Source organism: Bos taurus, chromosome 26, assembly GCF_002263795.3.
Source record: "Bos taurus isolate L1 Dominette 01449 registration number 42190680 breed Hereford chromosome 26, ARS-UCD2.0, whole genome shotgun sequence".
NCBI classification, from domain to species: domain Eukaryota; kingdom Metazoa; phylum Chordata; class Mammalia; order Artiodactyla; family Bovidae; genus Bos; species Bos taurus.
The window spans coordinates 20,678,587-20,704,209 of record NC_037353.1 but is presented as its reverse complement, the minus strand read 5'-3'; the positions used below and the strand labels follow the sequence as shown (position 1 = coordinate 20,704,209).

At 40.4% G+C, this 25,623-nt stretch overlaps 2 protein-coding genes across 8 annotated transcripts in view; one reads left to right on the top strand and one right to left on the bottom strand.

The window, feature by feature from the left end:
- The window catches only part of CUTC (cutC copper transporter), a 33,128-nt gene extending 10,520 nt beyond the window's left edge, over window positions 1-22,608 (bottom strand). Inside the window, exons 1-6 of one of the 5 annotated variants that reach the window (NM_001206896.1) lie at window positions 22,412-22,608; window positions 18,644-18,715; window positions 12,217-12,276; window positions 8,377-8,586; window positions 7,686-7,721; window positions 4,672-4,805 (exon numbers count right to left, since the gene is read on the bottom strand). In NM_001206896.1, coding sequence (NP_001193825.1) covers window positions 4,672-4,805; window positions 7,686-7,721; window positions 8,377-8,586; window positions 12,217-12,276; window positions 18,644-18,715; window positions 22,412-22,472 — 573 coding nt within the window. In that variant the 5' untranslated portion in view covers window positions 22,473-22,608. Of the gene's footprint in view, window positions 1-4,671; window positions 4,806-7,685; window positions 7,722-8,376; window positions 8,587-12,216; window positions 12,277-18,643; window positions 18,716-22,176; window positions 22,334-22,411 lie in introns of those variants that run through there. The other 4 variants (XM_005225578.5, XM_059881914.1, XM_059881915.1 and 1 more) reach the window with 4 other exon arrangements.
- Window positions 22,609-22,690: 82 nt separating this feature from the next.
- COX15 (cytochrome c oxidase assembly homolog COX15) overlaps window positions 22,691-25,623 on the top strand; it is a 29,329-nt gene continuing 26,396 nt past the window's right edge. For 2 of the 3 annotated variants that reach the window (XM_024985622.2, XM_024985623.2), the window contains exons 1-2: window positions 22,691-22,864; window positions 23,989-24,179. In XM_024985622.2, the coding sequence (XP_024841390.1) occupies window positions 22,775-22,864; window positions 23,989-24,179 (281 nt within the window). In that variant the 5' untranslated portion in view covers window positions 22,691-22,774. The remainder of the gene's footprint in view (window positions 22,865-23,988; window positions 24,180-25,623) is intronic. The other variant, NM_001076861.1, reaches the window with a different exon arrangement.

Genomic DNA, 25,623 nt, shown 5'->3' with positions numbered 1-25,623 from the left:
CACTTTTACTATGCTAACTGGCACTCATTATGCAACTTTGTAGGTAAAGAAACAAGTTTAGGATGGTTAGGTAAACTCCCCAAGGTCACTGTTAATAAACAGCAAGTTTGATGGTTAAGTAAACTGCCCAAGTCTATTGTTTTTTGCTCAATAAACAGCAGAACTAGTATTTAAAAATAAACCTTTCTAATCCCAAATTCTTGCTTTCACCAGTATATTACACAGCTACAAAATGGCTTCAAGAAATAAAGCTGGGCTTCCCTGGTGGCTTAGTAGTGAAGAATGTGCCTGCCTATGTAGGAGACACAGGTTAGATCCTTGGTCCAGGAAGATCCGATATGCTGCAGAGCAACTAAGCCTGTGAGTCACAACAACTGAGCGTGTGCTTAGAGCCCAGGAACCTCAACAACTGAAGCCATACACTGCAACCACTGAAGCCTGTGCACCCTAAAGTCCCTGTTCTGCAACAGAAGAAACCACTGCAATGAGAAGCCCACACCCCACAACTACAGAGTAGCCTCTGCTTGCCCCAACTAGACAAAATCCTGCTCAGCACCAAAGACCCAGCAGAGTGAAAACTGAAAAATAAAAAAGCAAAATTAGTATACTCTTACTTCTATGTGCGATCTAGAAAAGTAAAACACAAGAAGCAGAGAACAGAATGGTGATTACCAGGGGTGGTGAGGTGATGGAAATGGGAAGATGTTGGTAAGAGGGTACAAAGTTGCTACACAGGATAAATTGAGTCTAGAGATCAAATGAATAGCATGATGACTATAGTCAATATAGCTGTACCGAATACTAATAATTTGCTAAGAGAGTAGATGTCAGGTACTTTCACCAGACACGAACGCACACATGCATACCACACAAGTGCACTAAACGAGCAGCTGAGTACAAGCTTGACTGGAACCATTTCATTCTGTATGCGTGCATGCTGAGCAGTGTCCAGCTCTTTGTGACTCCATGGATTGTAGTCCACTAGGGTCTTCTGTCCATGGAATTTCTCAGGCAAGAATACTGGAGTGGGTTGCCATTTCCTCCTCCAGGGGATCTTCCCGACTCAGGGATTGAACTATAATCTCTTGCATTGGTTGGTGGATTCTTTACCACTAAGCCACTAGGGAAGCCCCTTCATTCTGTATATATAAATCAAAGTATCATGTTGTACATAGCTGTGTTAAATATTCTTATACACTTATTATAAATAAATTTACTTTTTAAAGTAAAAATTGTATATATTTAAGGTGTACAATGTGATGTTTTGATTTACATATATAGAATATTATTCTGTACATATACAGAATGAAAATCAAAATATCACATTGTACATCTTAAATACATACAATTTTTACTTAAAAAAAGTAAATTTAGTGTATAAGAATATTTAACTTAGCTCTTCCTACCAAATGACTAAACTACAAATCTGTCTCTTTCTCACACACAACATTTTGAAATGCAACATATGACTATGACAATTATTCTCTATTCCATACTGAGTAACCATTAAAAAATGGAAACCTGATTCATCAGTTCTTCTATTTCAAAACCCTTCAGGCTTCCCCAGTGAACCAAGGATAAAATGCAAACTCTTAAATAGTTTAAAAGGCTCTGGACAGTATTCTTCTCTTCACATTCAATTTTATAGTCATTCTTTAATATCTTAATAAGTTATGCTCACTTTTGTTTCCAGGCCTTTGCATATACTATTTTGTCTACAAGGAGCATCCCCCTGACTTTCCCTCTCTCCATTCCAGTTTAGACTGATGGCTACTAATCATCCTTTAAATGAGTAAGGCATTGCAGTGTGGGGCCTTCCTGGTGGCTCAGTGGTACAGAATCCAGTCAATGCAGGAGACATGGGTTCGATCCCTGATCTGGGAAGATCCCATATGCTGCAGAGCAACTAAGTCCATGTGCCACAAATATAGAGCCTATGCTCAATGGAGCCCAGGGGCTGCAACCACTGAAGCCCAAGCACCTAGAGCCTGTGTTCCATAACAAGAAATGCCACTGCAGTGAGAAGCCCGAGCACAGGAACAAGAGAATAGCTCCCTTTCTTCACATCATCTAGAGCAGTCTTTGAAGCAACATAGATCCAGCATGTTCCATAAAAAAAGACACTACAGTGTGGATGTCTTTTCTTCTGGGAAGCTAACTGCTGTGAATCCCAACCCCTCAAATCTGGGGTTAATTCCTCTTCAATGTGCTCCTACAGTACTTTTTTTTAAATATAGCACTCTATTGGAAGTGCCTGTTGTGCACTAGTTTGCAAGGCTAGTGACTACACACACACACATGCCCCCTGGTCACCAGCATAGTACAAACGCCCTGCTGTTCAGTTCATAAGTTGGGTCTGAGTGTTTTCGACCCCTTGGACTGCAGCAGGCCAGGCTCCTCTGTCTACCACTAACTCCCAGAGTTTGCTCAGATTCATGTCCATTGAGTTGGTGAAGCTATCTATCTATCCTCTATGGTCCCTTTCTCCTTTTGCCTTCAATCTTTCCCAGCATCAGAGTCTTTTCCAATGAGTTGGCTGCAAATGCCTTGTACCTTGCATGTGTGCTAAGTTGCTTCAGTCATGTCCAACTCTTTGCGACCCTATGGACTGTAATCTGCCAGGCCCTTCTGTCCAGAGGATTTTCCAGGCAAGAATACTGGAGTGGACTGCCATGCCCTCCTCCAGAGGATCTTCCCAAGCCAGGAAGATCAAACCAAACCCTCATCTCTTGTCTCCAGCATTGGCAAGCAGGTTCTTTACCACTAGTGCCACCTGGGAAGACCCCTTGCACCTTAATATACACTTAATAAATAATAAATAGAAATAAATATTTCTAAAGCCAGTAAGCTGATTAGAAAAGTTAATCTAATTCTCATGTGAAATTTCTGAAAATTATTTTCATGACTATAGAAAAGTAAACATTAGCAGATGTCTACACAAAAAGACTAAATATTATTAATAATAGCAGTAACAATAATAGTCCCTTGGACTACAAGGAAGTCAGTACTAAAGGAAATCAACTCTGAATATTCACTGAAAGCTGGGAATTTCCAATATTTTGGCTACCTGATGCGAAGAGCCAACTCACTGGAAAAGACCCTGATACTGGGAAAAGACAAAAGGAGAAGGGGTCAGAAGACGAGATAGTTAGACAGAATTACCGATTCAATGGACATGAATTTGAGCAAACTCCAGGAGATAGTGAAGGACAGGGGAGCCTGGTGTACTGCTGTCCCTGGGATCACAAAGAGTTGGACGTGACTTCGCAACTGAACAACCACCACAAATAATAATTACAAACACTAGCATGTATCATAAATCAAGCACTCTGCTAAGGCTCTTACCAAAAGCATTTCTTATCTTTCACATTATTTCTTGAAAGTAAAAGTGAAAGTGTTAGTCACTGAGTCATGTCTGACTCTTTGTGACCACATAGACTGTAGCCCACCAGGCTTCTCTGTCCATGGAATTATCCAGGCAAGAATACTGGAGTTGGTTGCCATTTCCTTCTCCAAAGAATCGTCCCCACCCAGGGATCGAATCTGGGTCTCTTACACTGCAGACAGACTCTACCAACTGAGCCACCATGGAAACCAAGGCTCTTACCAAGAGCATTTCTTATCTTTCATATTATGTTTTAACTCTACCAATAGTTGGACAAGACCCAGCGACTTCGCTTTCACTTTTCACTTTCCTGCATTGGAGAAGGCAATGGCAACCCACTCCAGTGTTCTTGCCTGGAGAATCTCAGGGATGGGGGAGCCTCATGGGCTGCCGTCTATGGGGTCACACAGAGTCGGACACGACTGAAGCGACTTAGCAGCAGCAATTCTACCTTATCTCTATAAATCCGAAGAGCAACCCTATAAAGAAGATATTAAAATTATCTCAATTTCACACGAGGCAACAGTGGCTTAAGTGCTAGTAATCTACTCAACATTAAACAGCAAACGTCAAACCTCTCTCAAATCCAGAACATTCTCATCTCAAGTCCATGTTCACTCATTTAGATATCTCTGGACTGGTGTGAGAAAACAGACATACTATTAATATAATTACAAAGCCATCTTCTAACTATTCTACAAATGATGTGAACTCACAAGAGGAAATCACATAAGAGATAAACATATTTCCTATCTTGATAGTTGGGGAAGGATGAGAGAAGAATAGTTTTAGAATTTTTCTTTTTGGCTGCACTCTGTGGCACAGAGGATCTTAGTTCCCTGACCAGGGATGGAACCCATGCTCCCTGCAGTATTAGTGTGGAGTCTTAACCACTGGACTACCAAGGAAGTCCTAGTTTTAGTTTTAGAATTCACCTCCAAATGATAATTTTGTCAAATTTCATGCAGGAACCCCTGAGTATACACAGATCGACGGTAAGAAGCTATGCATCAAGCTATGTAATGATGATGGCAGAAAAAAGGTAAAATTTTCTGCAGTTATCCAAAGTAGATCAGCTGTTTAATCACTGTCTATAATTTGATGTTAAGAGCCTTGGTTACTAAAAATGCTATGTGAAAGAAATAAAAGTTATATGTTACTGCCTGCTTGCTACAGAGTACCCCACAAAGTTAGTTAATATGTAGTTTCACAACCTCTCTGAACAACAGAATATCAGAAGTAACCACAACAGACTCTTAGGAAGAAAGGAAAGAAATCATGTGTACCTGATCTATGAGTCGCTTTATTAGGGGTAGTCCTTCTAGGGCTGAACTGTCACATCCACTGGTTAATACTCGTTCAAATCCCAAAGTTAAGAGGGTCTCTAGAGCTGCCACTGGATCATGAACCATGTCAAAGGCTGAAATAAATAAAACTGACTTGAATTTTGAACAGATCTCTCTAATACAGTGCTTTCCAAAATGTAGTACACCCACAGTGGTATGCTAGACCTAGCTTGTCCTGGCTTACAAGAGTCAATTGCTAAATATTCATGAATTTTGCAAGCATGATTATTAACCCATTACCAGCTTGAAATCAATCAAGGTGGAAGTATTTAAACCACAGAAGTCAACAAATGTTATAAATCAAGGCTCTTTTTTTCCTGAGAAACAGTTTACCAGTACACCATAGTCAGTGCCACTAGTGGTACCAGGATCATTTTATTTTAAAAAATATTTGTTTAATTTACTTATTTGGCTGCGCTGGGTCTTAGCTGCAGTATATTGGATCTAGTTCCCTGACCAGGGATAGAACCCAGGTCCCCTGCATCGGGAGCGTGGACTTTTAGCCACTGGACCACCAGTGAAGTCCCTGCAGGATCATTTTAGATGGAATACATATGAACAGATGCATTTACTTAAATGCAGATTAGAAGTGAAAAGCTTCCATTTTTTTCATTAGTTTCTCTTTAAAATAAATTTACTTAAGATTTTAAAAGTAAATTTGCACAAGTAGCCCTTGGATATGGTCAAATTGTAAATGTGACAGACAAGTGACTCACATTTGGGAAAGTCTGTTCTAAGGGCTCAAACAAACTGCACAAGCAGAATGAAAACTTTACACTCATCAGTTCTAGAAAAGGCCTTGGTTCATATTCTCTTTATTGACTAATATTTTATTCTAATCCGTTTTACCCCATGTTTTCAAGATTCATAGTATAAAGATAGTTGTTTACGACAGACTCTATCAAGTTTCAATTCCATCCTATTTTCTAAGAGACTTCTCTCCTCTTCATTAAGGAAACTGGCACTAGAAACCCCAAACAAAACGACTTCTGCTTTGACTCTGTGCTGCTGCTGCTGCTAAGTCACTCTGTCGTGCCCGACTCTTAGCAACCCCATGGACTGCAGCCTACCAGACTCCTCCGTCCGTGGGATTTTCCAGGCAAGAGGACTGGAAGAGGGTGCCATTGCCTTCTCCCTCTGTGCTGCTACATGATACTAAATACTGATCTATGGTGGATTAGGTGATAAACCCCTTCCTTTCGCCCTTTAATTTATGTAGGCACCTAAATCTACTACAGAGGATTTTAGTTTTTTGGTGGCAGTACCTTCTCACAGTGATTATACTATCATATTATAGTAAGCCCCTACATATGAATGAGTTCCATTCCAAGAGTGTAAGTAAGTCCAATTTGTTCCTATATCCAACAAAGTTAGTCTCAGTATCCAACTAACATAATCAGCTATATTGAACTGTACTGTAACAGGTTTATAATACCTATCACTGCTGCCTTTACACGTACTTCCAGGCTTCCTGGGCTTGAAATAAAGATACTGTACTACTGTATTCTATACAGTACTGTACAGTAAAGTACACAAAGGCATAATCACCTATAGAGGGTGCACACAGGTGAAGCTAGACATGTGAATTAACGTACATGATTAGACATGCAAAATGCATGTTCCCATCTTTGAAAGTTCACAACTTGAAGGTTCATATGTAGGAGACTTACTGTATTAAATACACAAGTGAGAAAAATGTGGAATCCAGGACAATATAACAATTAAAAAATATGGAAGTATTTTCAATTTATTGAAGGAGGAAAAGAACAGAACTCTAAAATGATTTTCTTAGTTTAAGAAAAGAAAAATATATTCTATAAGGTGGGTTTATTTTGAATTACTTATATCAAATTTTAAACTATATATTTTTCAGATAAATATTTACTTATTTAAATGATTTCATATTTTAAAACTTTTTGTTTTTGGCTAGCTTCAAAGTTTTGACTTTTATGCAATCTAACATTTTTTAGTTATTGCTAGTTTATAAGAAACATTGCTAAACACTAAGTCAAGAAAACAGTTTTCTGGTGTTATTCATTTCACAAATTAACAAGGATAACATGTTTCATATCGAAGTTCTATAAATGGATGTAAATGGTGGTGTCCACTCTCATCTTAATCTTTGGACAATTACTCAAAAGGACAAAAAGACATTCAGTAATTTCTCATGCATATCATCAAATCAAAAAAAAACTGAAGATTTTTTTTCTTTTCATGTGCAATAGCAGTGCCTTAAAGGCAAAATTCGCACTCGTTCCTCCATTTTACCAATGCTAGGCAAAAATGCATGGGAACTGTAACTGCCTGATTCAGAGATAGGAAGCATTTTTACATAAAATTATTAGACACTTTTTAGAAATCATTCTCAAGTAGACAAGCTATCAATAATGTAAAATAGTTTTGCGCACTATAGTGAACATCTGGTCACTGACTATCTAGCACGTATTTTTTCTCTCCTCTTCCTAATATTATCCAATTCTTCACTGGAAATCCAGCCCCTTTCTGCCCACGAATTTGGGAAAGTTGACCTCACTCCGACCTCCAGAATGGTCTTATCTGGTTTAAGTCAAGCAGTACATTTTATCTCCATTGGCCACAGTGATTTATTCTTTTTGAGACTGCACATGACCTGAGGCAATGCAACAAAAATAAATCTCAAGATTCTTGCTTGGAATTCTGTGACAAGTACACACACTTGCAGGCAATGCTTACTCTTTCCCTCTATTATATTCCACCACCAGCACCTTCTGCCTTTAACAACTTTTCATAACTAAGGCTTCATGTTTTCTAGAAATTGTGCATTTCTAAATTTACAACTGTTAGTCCCATGACAGGTATAAAAAAAAACCAATTGGTAACAGTATAGAATTGTGTTTCATGAAAAGGTTGTGGCGTTTGGTGAAATGAGAAAACTGACACCGTTCAACAGAACTTCTAAAATGGAAATGACTCACCTCGGTGGAAAGTGACTGGCAGGGGACGGCAAAGAGCTATAAAAAGAAAATCACATAACAACATGAATGAAGAGATAATCACTGATTACTATTTACAGAACTCTCCATGTTAGACAGGACTTTTTTATATTTTCTTTTCCTAAGTGAAGACAGTGAGCTAAAATAATAATAATTTAAAAAATGGTAGTCTTCCAAATTTAATAGTCCTGTGTTTCCATTAATCTCCAACTTTCATATTTTAAAAAACTGTCATCCACCCCTTGAAATGAAAATTACACAATCTGGCAACTATAAGGATAGCACTACATCTATCACTCTTCTGAAAATCTTTAAGAAATACTCTGGCCTAGTAATATAAATACTTTGCCTCTGTGTTCTCTGTGTCTCCCCATCCTTACCAACTGGAACAGCTTTTAAAGTTTTTGCTGCTGTGATTAAAGAGATCAAGGTAAATTCCCCTTAAACCCTATAGGAACAAGCAGCATAATCCAATCTATTGCAGCTGAGTCAGGGGGATTCTGTAGCACATACTGTCTACCTAAAACATCTAAATAATAGTGTTTAAAACAGGTGAATATAAGTGCCTGCAGGTGTGAATGAAAAGCCAGTTTTGTGATTGCATTTTTCTGTATAGGGACTATTCAATGCAATCATCTTTAGGGGCTTTCTGGTCTCTGATACAAATTCTTACCCACAAGGGACATGCACAGTTCTTTGTCAATGTGTCCATCTTCAGTCAATGCCCCAAATACCAAACCATCAGCACCATAAAGCTTGGCAAGACGAATGTCAGCCTTCATCACCTCAACTTCACGATCTGAATATAAAAAATCACCTCCACGTGGCCGAATCATCACAAAAACTGGGATCTGGACATACTGCTTCACTACTTGAAGGACACCTGTAAGAAAGGGAACAGACTAATTAAAATTCAAATGTAAGCTAAAAGCTTAAGGAAGTCAATAAAATATTACTGTATTGGTCTTTTACATTTGCTCTGGTGTTATCACTTCTACAAGGAACAGAAGAGCTGATGGAGTAAAAACCATAGAAAGATGATCTAAAGGAAAAAGGAGACACTGAGAAGAAAAACGTACCTATAAGTAGAAATTTACATAATAAAAAAGTCAAGGGTAAAAACAGCAATTTAGAAAACAGAAGTTACTGCATTTTAAAAGCACTGTTCAGTTATGCTTTTAAAAATTTTTTTGTTGTGCTTAACAAAAATTCTTTTACTGGAATGTGACATTTAAAAGTGTAACAACTACCAGGCTCTATGTTCTGCCAATGTATTCCCTAAGATCTGGTTTCTCCTTCCTAATGATTACATCTCTATTTAAAACCTGCTATACAGATGGTTACATAGTTTTAAAGTTTATGATTCCTACTAGATGAAGATATTTAGTAAAGCCTTTTTTAATAAGAGATGTGTAAAAGGGAGCAATGTTGCACTTATTTGTGATGCTAACAGGCGATCTATGAACAAAAATGAGGGCTTCCCTGTTGGCTCAGTGGGTAAAGAATCCACCTGCAATGCAGGAGACACAGGAGATGAAGCTTCAATCCCTGGGTCAGGAAGATCCGCTGGAGTAGGAAATGGCAATCCACTCCAGTATTCTTGCCTGGGAAATTCATGAACAAAAATAACCAAATCTGACACAATTTGTGACTAGTTCAGAAACTCTCAATGGTATAAGATCTGTGGCAGGCACCATCACTGTTTACCTAATATGAATTTACTTCTTTTTCCTTGCTACAAGAACCCCAGTTCTGTATGGGACACCAAGCAATGACTGGTGATGGGCATATTATAGCTGGCTTGGCCCATTCACCAAGTCCATCATGCATGACTGCTGTTGCAAAAAACAGACTGCCCTCAAATTACAGATATGTTCTAGGTATTTCATAGAATGGCCAGGGACTGCCCTCTTTTATTTTAGTGAGGAGAGTCACTAAAAGGCCATTGCATACATAAACCTTTTATAATAAATAATGCTATCATCCATCTCAGAATAAAATAAAGGAGTCAAAAATTCATATAGGGACTTCTGCTTTTGACCAAGACAGAGCAACAGGAACTGGATTTACCCTTCCACTTATTAAAAAAAAAAGAGACAAAACATATCAAACAATGGTTTGCAACAAAGGATAATGATCCCTTAAAGATGGAAAACAAATGCGGTAAGCTCTCCTATTACCCAGATTACTACCTTGAGATTTTTCCAGGTCACAGCTTAGGGAAGTCAGGAGAGACCCTCCCTACTTATCTCTAATACTCAACTGAGTACCAACTGATGTATGCATGCAAGGCAACTACACAAAGCCAGGGAAAGATCCACTGAAAAAAATCAGAAGCAATACTGCCTGTTGTTCATACCAGGCCAGGAATAATGCCTGCTCCCACCAGACAGACAGGAAAATTTCAAGATTCATGGAGCACTGGGTAGAGTGCAGAAAGGGTCTTGCTTCAGTAGTGGGGAATAATGAACTCTAGACTGACCACTGTTCCAGACCCACATAACAAATTTTAAAAACATTATCCAAAAGGAACAAACTGTTTCCAAGTAACCTAACTGCTCAAGAATATTCATAGGAATACAAAAATATCCAGTAGCCAACAAAGTAAAATTCATAATGTCTTACACACAATGAAAAATATCAGGTAGGAAAACAAGATGGATCATGAGGTAAGAAATCAATCAAACAAAACCAATCAAAACTGATACATGTGTTAGAATTAGTAGCCAAGGCATTAAAATAGCTATTGTAACCTTAGTCTATATTCTAGTACTCTTGCCTGGAAAATCCCATGGATGGAGGAGCCTGGTAGGCTGCAGTCCATGGGGTCGCTGCTGCTGCTGCTGCTAAGTCGCATCAGTCGTGTCCGACTCTGTGCGACCCCACAGATGGCAGCCCACCAGGCTCCGCCATCCCTGGGATTCTCCAGGCAAGAACACTGGAGTGGGTTGCCATTTCCTTCTCCAATGCATGAAAGTGAAAAGTGAAAGTGAAGTCACTCACTCGTGTCCGACTCTTCTCGACCCCATGGATTGTAGCCTACCAGGCTCCTCCATCCATGGAATTTTCCAGGCAAGAGTACTGGAGTGGGTTGCCATTGCCTTTTCCATGGGGTCGCTGAGTCGGACACAACTGAGCAACTTCACTTTCACTTTTCACTTTCATGCACTGGAGAAGGAAATGGCAACCCACTCCAGTGTTCTTGCCTGGAAAATCCCAGGAACGGTAGAGCCTGACAGGCTGCCATCTATGGGGTCGCACAGAGTCGGACACGACTGATGCGACTTAGCAGCAGCAGCAGCAGCAGCAGCAACCTTATTCTATATGTTCAAAAAAGTTTAAAAGGGACAAGAGATATAACAATAAATTCAAATATCTAGTGATAAGAACTATGATATGTGAGATGAAAAATATAGTAGCTAGGATTAACAGCAATTAAACACTGCAGAGAAAAGATTAGTACACTTGAAAACAAAGGAAGATTTATAGAAAATGAAACAAAAAAAAATTTTTTAAGGGTAGTTGTGGAACAACTTTAAGCAGCCTTATTTAAGTTAGTTGAAGTCTTTGAAGAAGGAAGTGGAGGACATTAAATGTTGAAAAATTTCCAAGTGTGATGAAAAGTATAAACGCACATGTTCAAGAAACATGAAGAAAACTACACTCAGGGACATCATAATCAAATGTTCAAAACCAAGAATAAAGGAAAAAAACCTTAAAAGCAATCAGAGAAAAGAGACAAATCACACAGAAAAGAACAACGGTTTGGATGACAGATTTCCTGTCAGAAACAATAGGCAAGAAGACAGCTGGAGAAGCATCTCTAAAGTCCTGAAAGAATAAAACTGTCAACCTAGAATTCTACACTCAGCAAAAATATCTTTCAAAAAATGGGGAAAGATGTTTTCAGATATACAAAAGCCGAAAGAATTCATTACTAGCACACTTATACTACAAAAAATGTTAAAAGAATTACTTCAGGCAGAAAGAAAAGGAAACCAGACGGAAATACCAGATCTATACAAAGGAAGAGCACCAGAAATGGTAACTACACATGACTAAATATGACTGTGTTATTTTTTTACTCTTTATAGTATAACTGACTCTTTAAACAAAAATAATAACAATGAAGTGTGGAGTTTTTAACTTATGCAAAAGCAAAATGACAACAGCACAACGAGCAGGAGGGGAGAAACGAAGACAAAAGCCAGGATGCCAAGGATGCCAGAATGGAAGAGGCAAGGAAACCAGGGTCCCTGACAGCCTGCAGGGTATATGAACCAATATTAATAGTAATTTAATCTCAACTTTTTGATACCTAAAGGGAAAAAAATATCTATTTGATCACATCTACAACTGACAGGTTTATCTGCAACTAGAAACATTTCTGATACAATATTCATGGCACAGTTAACATGTTAGTAACTTGAGTAAAAGATCCCAATAACAGATTATCAATTGTCTCTAGGCTCTGTGAACTCCTATGAGGAAATCCAAAAAAATGGATGCTTACCCATGCTGGGTGTGGTTCCTCCTTCCAACAAGCCAGAACATAACTCTATGCGACCAGCACCTGTAATAAAAAAGCACTGCTCAGCACAATAATTTTTTTTAATTAAAAAATTAAGAAAAAATGTGAAAAGCATTGCTCAAAAGTATTAAACAGAAACATTTTTTTCTAAATAGAGGAACAAAGAGTCTTAGAAAGTGAAAGAAATCAAATTATAGAACTAGACTAAAATTCTACTTTTAAACCCAACTATATTCTCCAACCCACATTATGTTACTGATAAAGTCAAATTTAACAGTTAATTCAAGTTAAGCTAGGTTTCCTAAAATTTTTTATTATAGGGTGGCCTCTCTATATATAAGAAAGTGACTTAGAATAAAGAAATTTCTGGACTGACTACAGTGGAATGCTAATTCATTGATTATAAAAAACAGTGATCTTTTCCAAGAGAGTCTTTATTATTCTAAGCTTTAAAAAAGCACGTTACTTTTAAGTAGCTTAAGAAAATGCTGAAAGCCAAAGAACAATCAGACTACAGCATCACGTCAAAAGGTCTCAGAAGCCAGCTTGAAGAGGCTCCTACTGGCTAATAAGCATAATCACAAAGACATTTGAGCATCAACAAGAAGAACAACTACACTGGATTCAAACACATCAAATATGCCTACATCTAGGCTCGTAAAGATAAAACAAGAATACACTGGAGAATAGAGAACACATAATCCCCAATATCAGTAAACAAGGAAAAAGCAGCAAGCACTTATCCTGCCTTTCTTATACAAACTGAACCTCAGTATAACAAAGCAGTTGGTGAGGGAAAGTTCTTTATAGAAGCATACTGCTAATAAATGAAAAATAAATGTTAGACATAACATAACACCATTTTACAAACCCTACTAAAATAAGCATTGCTAAAATTATTAGGTGAAAGCTGGTAGGAAAACCAGGTGGATCAGGCTGATAATATCTGAATCCACTGATCAACCTTAGTATCATAAAAACCGAAAAAACTAGGATGTTATATCCCAGGGAATATGCCATTATCTATTAAGTCTGTTACTTTTAGTCACTACATTGTGTTCCACTCTTTTGAGACCCCATGGACTGTAGCTCTCCAGGCTTCTCTGTCCATGGAATTCTCCAGGCAACAATACTGGAGTGCGCTGCCACTTTGTTCTCCAAGGGATCTTCCTGATCCAGGGATTGAACCAGGGTCTTTTCCATTGGCAGGTGAGTTCTTTACCAATGAGTCAACAGAAAACCCCATCCATAAAGTAGTGTTATAAAAAACTCAAGTCTGAATCTAATTAAGCCTTTAGGTTAACTAAAATTTTACAGGAAATGCAGGGGTCAGAGGAATATAATAAATAACACTACATATACAGTCAGCAAAATGTAGAATATGGAATACTTTATAAGATGGGAAAAAAAAGATGAAAATCAGTTTAACAAACTGTAGAAAGAAGAGAAAGAATTAAAAAAAGAAAAAAGGGAAATAGATTGAAACAGACATAAAAAATGACGTTTCTATCTTGATTCCAAGAACTGTAAAATAAAACAAAACAAAACTGTGTGAGCCAGTTGGGGAAATCTGAAAACTAACTGGGTATTTTTGATGCTATTAAGAAATATTATTTTTAGAGATATGTTACTGATATTGTGGTTATTATTCTATTTTTTTTAAAGGCCTTTACCTTTTCAGTTCAGTTCAGTCAGTCAGTCGGGTCCAGCTCTTTGCAACCCCATGAACTATAGCACCCCAGCCCTCCTTGTCTATCACCAACTCCCAGAGTTTACTCAAACTCCTGTCCATCGAGTTGGTGATGCCATCTAACCATCTCATCCTCTGTTGTCCCCTTCTCCTCCCATCTTCAATCTTTCCCAGCATCAGGGTATTTTCCAGTGAGGCAGTTCTTCGCATGAGGTGGCCAAAGTACTGGAGTTTCAGCTTCAGCATCAGTCCTTCCAAAGAATATTCAAGACTGATTTCCTTTAGGATGGACTGGTTGGATCTCCTTGCAGTCCAAGGGACTCTCAAGAGTCTTCTCCAACACCACAGTTCAAAAGCATCAATTCTTCAGTGCTCAGCTTTCTTTATAGTCCAATTCTCACATCCATACATGACTACTGGAAAAATCATAGATATGACTAGACGGACCTTTGTTGGCAAAGTAATGCCTCTGCTTTTGAATAGGCTGGTCATAACTTTTCTTCCAAGGAACAAGCATCTTTTAATTTCATTGCTGCAGTCACCATCTGCAGTGATTCTGGAGCCCCCAAAAATAAACTCTCTCACTGTTTCCATTGCTTCTCCATCTATTTGCCCTGAAGTGATGGGACCAGATGCCATGATCTTAGTTTTCTGAACGTTGAGTTTTAAGCCAACTTTTTAAAACTCTCCTCCTTCACTTTCATCAAGAGGCTCTTTAGTTCTTTGCTTTCTGCCATAAGGGTGATGTCATCTGCATATCTGAGGTTATTGATATTTCTCCCAGCAATCCTGATTCCAGCTTGTGCTTCATCCAGCCCAGCATTTCTCATGATGTACTCTGCATGTAAGTTAAATTGCTTATTGTTAAATAAGCAATATACAGCCTTGATGTACTCCTTTCCTGATTTGCAACCAGTCTGTTCTTCCATGTCCAGTTCTAACTGTTGCTTCCTGACCTGGATACTGATTTCTCAGGAGGCAGGTCAGGTGGTCTGATATTCCCATCTCTTTCAGAATTTTCCACAGTTTGTTGTGATCCACACAGTCAAAGGCTTTGGCATAGTCAATAAAGCAGATGTTTTTCTGGAACTCTCTTGCTTTTTTGATGATCCAACAGATGTTGGCAATTTGATCTCTGGTTCCTCTGTCTTTTCTAAATACAGCTTGAACATCTGGAAGTTCATAGTTCACGTACTGTTGCAGCCTGGCTTGGAGAATTTTGAGCATCACTTTACTAGCATGTGAGATGAGTGCAATTGTGTGGTAGTTTGAGCATTCTTTGGCATTGCCTTTCTTTGGGATTGGAATGAAAACTGACCTTTTCCAGTCCTGTGGCCACTGCTGAGTTTTCCAAATTTGCTGGCATATTGAGTGCAGCACTTTCACAGCATCATCTTTTAGGATTTGAAATAGCTCAACTGGAATTCCATCACCTCCACTAGCTTTCTTCGTAGTGATGCTTCCTGAGGCCCACTTGACTTCGCACTCCAGAATGTCTGGCTCTAGGTGAGTGATCATACCATCGTCATTATCTGGGTCGTGAAGATCTTTCTTGTATAGCTCTTCTCTGTATTCTTGCCACCTCTTTTTAATATCTTCTGCTTCTGTTAGGTCCATACCATTTCTGTTCTTTATTGTGCCCATCTTTGCATGAAATGTTCCCTTGGTATCTCTAATTTTCTTGAAGAGATCGCTAGTCTTTCCTATTCTACTGTTTTCTTCTATTTCTTTGCATTGATCCCTGAGGAAGGCTTTCTTCTCTCTCCTTGCTGTTCTTTGGAACTCTGCATTCAAATGGGTGTATCTTTCCTTTTCTCCTTTGCCTTTCACTTCTCTTCTTTTCACAGCTATTTGTAAGGCCTCCTCAAATAATCATTTTGCCTTTTTGCATTTATCTTGGGGATGGTCTTGATCCCTGCCTCCTGTATAGTGTCACGAATCTCCATCCGTAGTTCTTCAGGCACTCTATCAGATCTAATCCCTTGAATCTATTTGTCACTTCCACTGTATAATTGTAAGGGTCATACCTGAATGGTCTAGTGGTTTCCCCTCCTTTCTTCATTTTACGTCTGAATTTGGCAATCAGGAGTTCGTGATCTGAGCCACAGTCAGGTCCCGGTCGTGTTTTTGCTGACTGTATGGAGCTTCTTCATCTTTGGCTGCAAAGAATATAATCAATCTGATTTCAGTATTGACCATCTGGTGATGTCCATGGGTAGAGTCTTCTCTTGTGTTGTTGGAAGAGGGTGTTTGCTATGACCAGTGCGTTCTCTTGGCAAAACTGTTATTAGCCTTTGCCCTGCTCAATCTGTACTCCAAGGCCAAATCTGCTTGTTATTCCAGGCGTTTCTTGACTTCCTACTCTTGCATTCCAGATCCCTATAATGAAAAGGACATTTTTCTGGGGTGTTAGTTCTAGAAGGTCTTGTAGGTCTTCATTGAACTGTTCAGCTTCATCTTCTTCAGCATTACTGGTTGGGACATAGACGTGGATTCCTGTGATACTAAATGGTTTGTCTTGGAAATGAACAGAGATAATTCTCTTGTTTTTGAGACTGCATCCAAGTACTCATTTCGGACTCTTAGGTTGACTATGATGGCTACTCCATTTCTTCTAAGAGATTCTTGTCCACAGTAGTAGGTATAATGGTTATCTGAGTTAAATTCACTCATTCCAGTCCATTTTAGTTTTCTCATTCCTAAAACGTCGATTTTCACTCTTTCCATCTCCTGTTTGACCACTTCCAATTGGCCTTGATTCATGGACCTAGCATTCTAGGTTCCTATGCAATATTGCTCTTTACAGCATCAGACTTTACTTCCATCACCAGTCACATCCACAACTGGGTGGTGGTGTTGCTTTGGCTACATCTCTTCATTCTTTCTGGAGTAATTTCCACGGATCTCCAGTATTATATTGGGCACCTACTGACCTGGGGAGTCCATCTTTCAGTGTCCTATCTTTTCGCCTCTTCATACTGTTCATGGGGTTCTCAAGACAAGAATACTGAAGTGGTTTGCCATTCCCTTCTTCAGTGGACCACGTTTTGTCAGAACTCTCCACTATGACCTGTCCTTCTTGGGTGGCCCTACATGGCATGGCTCATAGTTTCATTGAGTTAGACAAGGCTGTGGTCCATGTGATCAGATTGGTTAGTTTTCTGTGACTGTGGTTTTCAGGGATACTTTATCTTTTAGGGATACTGAAATGCTTGATTTTGAAATGACATAATGTCTGGGATTTGCTTCAAAATAATTTGAGGATGAGGTGAAGAAAGGTAGAAATATAGATCAGATGGTCTGGAGGCCAAAGGCTTACAAGCTTATTTTTGTTACAGCATACAAGTTTAAAAATTTTTATGTATTTAAGAAAAACACACATATCATATAGTTTGCCCATTTAAAGTGTATAATTCAACGGTTTTTATCATGCTCACAAAATTTGGCAACTATCACCACTATGCAATTTTAGAACATTTTCATCACACCCAAAAGAAACCTCACAGCCTTTAAGCAGTCATTTCCTCTTCTCCCCAGGGCTCCTCAATCCTTGGCAACCACAAATCTTTCAGTCTATAAAAAATTAGCCTATTCTGGACATTTCATATAAGTTGAATCATATAATATGTGGTATTTTTTCACTTTTTTCCATTTAGAATAGTGTTTCAAGATTTATCTGTGTTGCAGACTGACCAGTACTTCATTCTTTTTAATTGCCAAATTAAGAATGATTTTTACCCTTTCAAAGGATTATTTAAAAAAATGAATAAGTGGGAATTCTCTGGTGGTCCTTTGGTTAGGACTCCCACTCTTTTACTGCTGAGGGCACAGGTTCTGTCCCTTGAGAGGAAAACTAAGACTCTGTAAGCCCTGTAGCATGACCAAAAAAAAGTACATACGACAGAGACCAAATGTAGACAGCAAGGTTGAAATATATACTGTCTTGCTCTTTACGAAAAAGTCTACTCACCCCTGATACAACTGAAAGATTGGCCATGTACTGAAAATAATTAAAGCTGATGGGTACATGGTGATTCATTATAGTATTCTATTTTTGTATATATTTGAAATTTTCCATAATGAAGTCTAAAAATTTTTCTGATGCTGAAATGATGGGAATTTCTATGCTTCTTATTAAAGCAAGTTAGGGTGCCAAAGAAACCTTGAGATAAAATATATAGCATTCAAAAAAAAAAAAAAAAGAGATAATGATAAGTCTTGACAATGAAGAAAACATCAAATCTCTAAAATTAATGGCTTAGAAAAAATTATATCTTTGCTAGATTCAATTTTTTTAAAAAGTAGGTTCGTAATCACTATCATGGACACTTGAGTCAAAATGTAATCTACTGGGGAAATAAGACTAGAAGATGAGTAGGTTTTCTAGTTGGTTGGTTGTTTTCTTTAGAGATCACAAAGGTTCTCAAGTTCAGTTCACAGGATTCATTTTTAAACTCTTAGATCAGATCAGATCAGATCAGTCGCTCAGTCATGTCCGACTCTTTGCGACCCCATGAATCGCAGCACGCCAGGCCTCCCTGTCCATCACCAACTCCCGGAGTTCACTCAGACTCACGTCCATCCAGTCAGTGATGCCATCCAGCCATCTCACCCTCTGTCGTCCCCTTCTCCTCTTGCTCCCAATCCCTCCCAGCATCAGAGTCTTTTCCAAATTCTTAACGGGCTGCCAACTGCCATTCATTCCATAATTTCTCTTACCTCCTCTTTCTGCATTTACAGCTGATTCCACTGAATCAACACACACTTCCATGAGAAACCCATTTGCTGCTCCTAAAATACATGGAGAACGATGAAACTGCATGAGGGTACTTTCCATCCAGATGAAGCTAAACACAAATATTTTACATTTAACAGGTAACTAGGTAAGTACACTAGGGTCCATGCATGCAATGAAATATATCAATGCCTGCAGAATCCATTTAAACTTCTTTATAAGGTATATATGCTTAAGAGCAGGGATATTAACATATTTGTTAATATGTAATTCTAGACCAGTTACTTAGCCTAAGTTTTCCCCAAAACTGAGTTTTTTTTGTTGAAAGTTGCTCAGTCATGTCCGACTCTTTGTGGCCCCATGGACTATACAGTCCATGGAATTCTCCAGGCCAGAATACTGGAGTGGGTAGCCTTTCCCTTCTTCAGGGGATCTTCTCAACCCAGGGATTGAACCCAGGTCTCCTGCATTGCAGGCAGATTCTTTACCAGCTGAGCCACAAGGGAAGCCCAAGAATACCAGAGTGGGTAGCCTATACCTTCTCCAGTGGATCTTCCTTACCCAAGAATCGAACCAGGGTCTCCTGCCTTCCAGGCAGATTCTTTACCAACTGAACTAACAGGGAAGCCCCAGAGTAGGTTTTAATACTTACATCAGAGTAAAGAGGATGAGATAATTCATGTAAAGTGAATAGTACCTACTAATTGTACAGGAAGTATTATTAGTTGTCATTAATTAACTATACGTTATTTCCTCTACATGTCTCCAGTTCTCCCTGATCCCCATTCCTGCTCCTAATTATCTCTTCAATCCACAGTGCTTCCAGCTCTATCTCTGAACACTAAAATCTTCCAAGGTTCAAGTCATATCACATTTCCATGATACTTCTCTCTCCCCAGGTAGAAAACTGTGTCTCCCTTTTTTGAACTCAGATCTCTTTATAATCCAAATGTTCCTCTTTAAAAGATTGTTTTCTCTTATTATTATTTATGTAGATAGGTGCCTGATCATTCTTACTTGAACTAAAGTTCCTAAGTAAGGTCTTTATGAGAGAAATCTTTATTACTCACAGAAAGCACACTGTCTAGTGTGCTTATAGTACATAGCTCATAGTACAGAATAGACACACAAAGATTTACTAAAGGCTGAATGATTACATGGATGTGAGAGTTGGACCATAAAGAAAGCTAAGTGCCAAAAATTGATGCTTTTGAACTGTGGTGTTGGAGAAGACTCTTGAGAGTCCCTTGGACTGCAAGGAGATCCAACCAGTCAATCCTAAAGGAAAGCAGTACTGAATATTCATTGGAAGGACTGATGCTGAAGCTGAAGCTCCAATACTTTGGCCACCTGATGCAAAGAACTGACTCATTTGAAAAGACCCTGATGGTGAAAGATTGAAGGCAGGAGAAGGGGACGACAGAGGATGAGATGGTTGGATGGCATCATTGACTCGATGGACATGAGTTTGAGCAAGCTCCGGAAGTTGGTGCTGGACAGGGAAGCCTAGAGTGCTGTAGTCCATGTGGTTGCAAAGAGTTGGACACAACTGAGCCAGTGAACTGAACTGAATGATTATAAATTCATAAACATTCATGTATTTACACTAAAGAGTGTGATGAAAACAGTTTTGAATTTTTTCTGTAAGCACATACTTTTCTTAAAAAAATTAAAAATAATGAATGCATACTTCATGCAATAATATCTAGAGGAATGTTCAGCATATGCTGGTAATTATTACTTCTAAGTGGTAGTATTTAAAATTACTTTTACTTTCTTTTTACTGTACTGCTTGGTTTTTTTTCTACCTAATGCTGCTTTTATAGTTTTTTAAAATCAACTTTCAATTTGAAAAACAAAAATCTATCATTCGCTAAAATCAAACTGCAAATGCCTCATTTATTTAAGAGACTATCAGCCTCAAACTCTGAAAGGGCCAAGTGACACTCTAGGCTCTTAGCCAACAGCACTGCATTAATTCCATGGGTTTCCTGACAGTTCATCCACATCAGCTATTAGATCAATCTAACTGAACAGTGCTGTAGGGGTACCATTTCCCTCACACAAGACAAGATCTTGGCAGGAATTCCCCAGCAGTCCAGTAATTAAGGGGCTTCCCAGGAGGCTCAGTGGTACAGAATTCGCCTGCCAATGCAGAAGATGTGGGTTCAATCCCCAGGTAGGGAAGATCCCCTGCAATAGGAAATGGCAACCCACACCAGTATTCTTGCCAGGAAATCCCATGGACAGAGGAGCCTGGTGGGCCACAGCCCATGGAGTCGAAAGGGTCAGACACCATTGAGCAACTGAGCATGTACCAGTGGTTGAGACTCTGGTGCTTTCAATGCCAGGGCCTCAAGTTGGATCCCTGGTTAGGAGACTAAAATCCCATAAGCTGCAGGCTGTGGCCAAAAAAAAGGAAAAAAAAAAGATCTTGGCCAGAAGAGAGTAAGGATGCACATAAAAGGCTATGACGAAAAGAGTAAGGCAGTTGTCCTAAAATAAGAAGTTATTTGAAGGGATCAGAGATTTGTTTGGAGCAGCAGTTCTCAGTGTAGCTGTCCAGTTAAGTCTGGACTAAGGGCCTCTAAGACACTTTCAGAGTCTGTACAGTGAAATTTATTTTCGTAACAATACCAAGATTTTAGTTGCCTTTTTCACTCTCATTCTTTCACAGGCAGAGTGGAGTTTTCGAGAGGCTACCTGTCATACTGAATGCAAAAGCACTCCAATCGTAATGAGAATTCCATTACGCCAGACATTAGAGATCTGCAAAAATATAAAACATTTGGTCCTATTCTATTTTTTGTTTGCTTAGGAAAATAGTGATTTTTTTTTTTCCCCATAAAAAGTGTCAACATGTAATGGGCTTCTGTTTGTGAAAGAAAGTCGCTCAGTCGTTATCGGACTCTTTGAGACCCCCATGGACTTATCCAGGCCAGAATACCGGAGTGGGTAGCCGTTCCCTTCGCCAGGGGATCTTCCCAACCCAGGTATCGAACCCAGGCTTCTCGCATTGCAGGCGGATTCTTTACTTGATGAGCTACAAGGGAAGCCCTTTCTTTTTAAAAGTCCTGTTTTAATTTCTAACATGTCCAATATCAATAAATTTAACCTATAAAAAGTCTTTGAGGTTCTCAATAATTTTAGGAGGGTCAAGGCGTCCTGCGATCCAAGTTTCAGAACCGCTAGTTTGGAGGAACCAAGTTTCCGGAGGAAGGACCTGGCAAAAATTCCCTAGCACCTGCCATGCCAGCCGATCCGGTTGCAGCAGGAAGAACTCTTGACTTGGGGCAGCCAAGCTTTACCACTTCGGAGCGGTGTGGCTTTTAGGGACAACCCCTATCCCCGCCGCAGGAGGTTATTAAGCGGTCCCTCCAGGTCAGACACTGATCCAGCGCTGCCGTAAGCGGGTACCAGTATCCTCGTGTGGCTATGGGAAACGCGAGGCTGAGAGAAGTTAGCCAAACTTGAACACGGTCGCACGACGAGACGGGGGGGGCGCCGGGATTCGAACCTACACACATATCTGGCTCCAGAGCAGGGCCACTTTCGCCATCAGCCCCTCAGATTCCACACGTTTAAAGCCGAATAACAGATTACGCCTCACAGTGGGGTGTTTGTGAGGAGCAGGAGAAAGTACTTTCAGGGAAATAGCGATTAATCCATTGGCCAGAACCCCCGCCCGACCCGGCCCGGCCCGCACCCCGCAGCAAAGTCGGCCACCGCCCCCATCCCGCCACCTTCCGCACCCGCCTTCCCGGATGGTATCCGCGCCCGCTTCCGCTCGGAGGAGGCCCCCTGCCTCTTCATGCTCCACGCGTTCGTCCCTCGTGCTTCTTCGGTTTCCACTCAAAGAGTCCGGATTCCAACGCGCGCAACCAGACAGGCGCGTCCTCCCAGATGCGCGCATCCCTGCGCGTCCCCGACGTCCACGCCCCAGCAGCCCCCGCGAAAGCCCATAAACTGGCGCAGGCGCAGTCACTGCTCGCTCCGGCCTTCCCAAAAGGAGGAGCTAGTTTGTGTGACCCGGAGGTGCTTCTTCCGCTGGTGGCGGAGAAAGGAGACCAGAGAGCACAGGAGGTTGAAGGTGGCGGTTGGGCACTGTTTATAGTATGCAGCGATTACTCTTTACGCCCTTGACGGCCTTTCTGGGGAGCCCGTGTCTCCGGCTCCTGGTTCCTAGGGTGGCGCCTAGAACACAGGTACTGCACTGCAGATCACTGAGTCGCGGAAGCGGGCATGGGGTGAAAGGGCCAAGAGATATCCTCACACATCGCTCCTTGAAGTTGACAAGGCATTTCATTGTGTCTAGGGCTCCTGAGTCCGGATCCGGACCTACCACTTACTAGCTGTGTGCTGTTAGCCAAGTTGGGTAACCTTTTTGTGCCTCAATTTACTTTTTTGCAAAATGGGGATAATAGCACTTCATAAGTGTTGTGTTAATATACTCAGAGGTTTAGCACATAGTAAAAGCTCAGTGATTTTTACCCATATGTTTGATTTCTGCTCAAAGCTACTGGGTAGTCAGGTTAGGGACTGTAACTCCATTCTACAGAGAAGTAAATTGAGGCTGAATTTGTCTAAAGTTACTTAGTTAACTGGGCTTCGCAGGTGGCTCAGTGGTAAAGAATACACCTGCCAATGCAGAAGACTCAGGAGACTCGGGTTTGATCCCTGGGTCATGGAAGCAAGATAAAATATCAAGTCTCCTGCCCTAGAGAAAGTCACAGTTCATTTGTTTGTAACTCATTGGTCAAATCTTAAGGTCTTGTTATGTAAAGGAACTGTGTATGAAACGAAGTTTGTAGAAGCCAGACTGACCAGACACTGCTGTCCTCTAGCTTAGTGGGAGATAGAGACAACCTCTGTGTGCTAAATGATACATTGCTGTTAGATGGAGAGGTATAGTGTGCTGGGAGAGTGACCCAGCACATGTGTAGGGGGGTCTGGGAATACTTCCTAGAGGAGGTGATATCCAAGCTGAGATCTGTGATAGGTCAGTCAGGGGACAAGTAGAACCCCAGTTAGAGAAAAATCATACAAAAGAAAGAAAATAATCCTTATTTAATCCATATTTAGGTGTAGAGTCAAGTCTGGGAGAAATATGAGAGACAGAAGGTTCATGTAGTGTGGGGATGGATTGGAGGCAGGCAAACCAGTTTGGGGGTAGATGCAGCCCAGATAAGAGATGATGTTTTACCTGGACAGTAGCAGTGGAAATATGACCAGGGTACTTTATACCAGACACAATGAGACTGTGTGAGTAGCAGTGGAGTGAAGCCTTTTCCTCTTTCTCCAGTTGTAATTTGTCTGTCTTGATCCTTAGTGTGGTTGCAGTTGTGGGATCAGGCGCCCCTTGAGGCCAGGGCAATACAGCACTATCTCCGATGTAGCTTTGCAACCTGGAAGGAGTACAGTGTCCCTCCCTTCAAAGGCTGCTGAGCGGGTGGTGGGCCGATGGCTCCTGGTCTGCAGCGGGACAGTGGCTGGAGCAGTTATTCTTGGTGGAGTAACAAGGTGAGTAATTTGTTCGTAGTCAGCTGTTTGGATCATCAGTAGACATGCAGGATGACGGAGGGGGAAGGGATCTTAGAAATCATCTAATCTAGCTCCCACATTTTAGCATACAGAAATTGAGGCCTATAGAAGGAACATGTCTGATGGCTTGCCCCACCATAGAACAGTTTAGAATTTTATTAATGCATGCATGCTGTAGAAGCCCTTCATAAAGACTGGTTCAGGTCTTAACTGTTAGCTGTGCATTGTTTGTGTATATTTCCCCCTACAATCAGAGTTCAGATTTGTCACAAAAATTTGTGTACAGTTTGTTTGGATTACATGCAAATAAGTTCCACATCTCACTGTTGGTTCCTGTGCATACTTCATGCTTGGTTGCTTCAGTCATGTCCAATGCTTCGCCACCCTTGGACTGTAGCCTACGAGGCTCCTCTGTCTATGGGATTCTCCAGGCAAGAATATTGCAGTGGGTTGCTATGCCCTCCTCCAGGGGATCTTCCCGACCCAGGGATCGAACCTGTGTCTCTTACATCTCCTCTATTGGCAGGCGGGTTCTTTATCACTAGCGCCATCTGGGAAGCCCATGCATGTTTCTTAGGTCTCTTTAAATCTATAGAGAGATGTTATAGATTTGGATTCTACTCCCTTCACCTCCCCTACACCCTTTGCAGTTTTTTGCTATTGTTGAAGAAACCTAGGTCATTTGTACTTTGTAGTTTCTCACGGTCTGGATTTTGCTAATAGCATTTATGATATTTAACATGTTCCAAAAGCTATGACAAACCTAGACAGCATATTAAAAAGCAGAGACATCACTTTGCCGACAAAGTCCCATATACACAAAGCTATGGTTTTTCCAGTAGTCATATATGGATATGAGAGTGGGGCCATAATGAAGGCTGAGCACCGAAGCATCGATGCTTTCAAACTGTGGTGCTGAAGAAGACTCTTGAGAGTCCCTTGGACAACAAGGAAATCAAACCAGTCAAACCTAAAGGAAATCAGCCCTGAATATTCATTGGAAGGACTGATGCTAAAGCTGAAACTCTAATATTCTGGCCACCTGATGCAAAGAGCTGACTCACTGGAAAAGACCCTGATGCTGGGAAAGATTGAAGGCAGGAGGAGAAGGGGACGACAGAGGATGAGATGGTTGGATGGATCATCGACTGAATGGACATGAGTTTGAGCAAACTCTGGGAGGTAGTGAAGGACAGGGAAGCCTGGCGTGCTGCAGTCCGTGGGGTCGCAAAGAGTAGACATGACTGAGCACCTGAACAACAACAGCATTGTCCCCCGTATTTCCTGTAGACACACTTGTTGCTTGGTTGGGTTCAGGTTGGGGACAGGGAGCAAAATACTTCATAGGTGACTGGATCATTCATAAATATCTGGTGTCTGTTAAAGATGTCAACAGCCCTTGATGATCATTGCCTAAATCTAT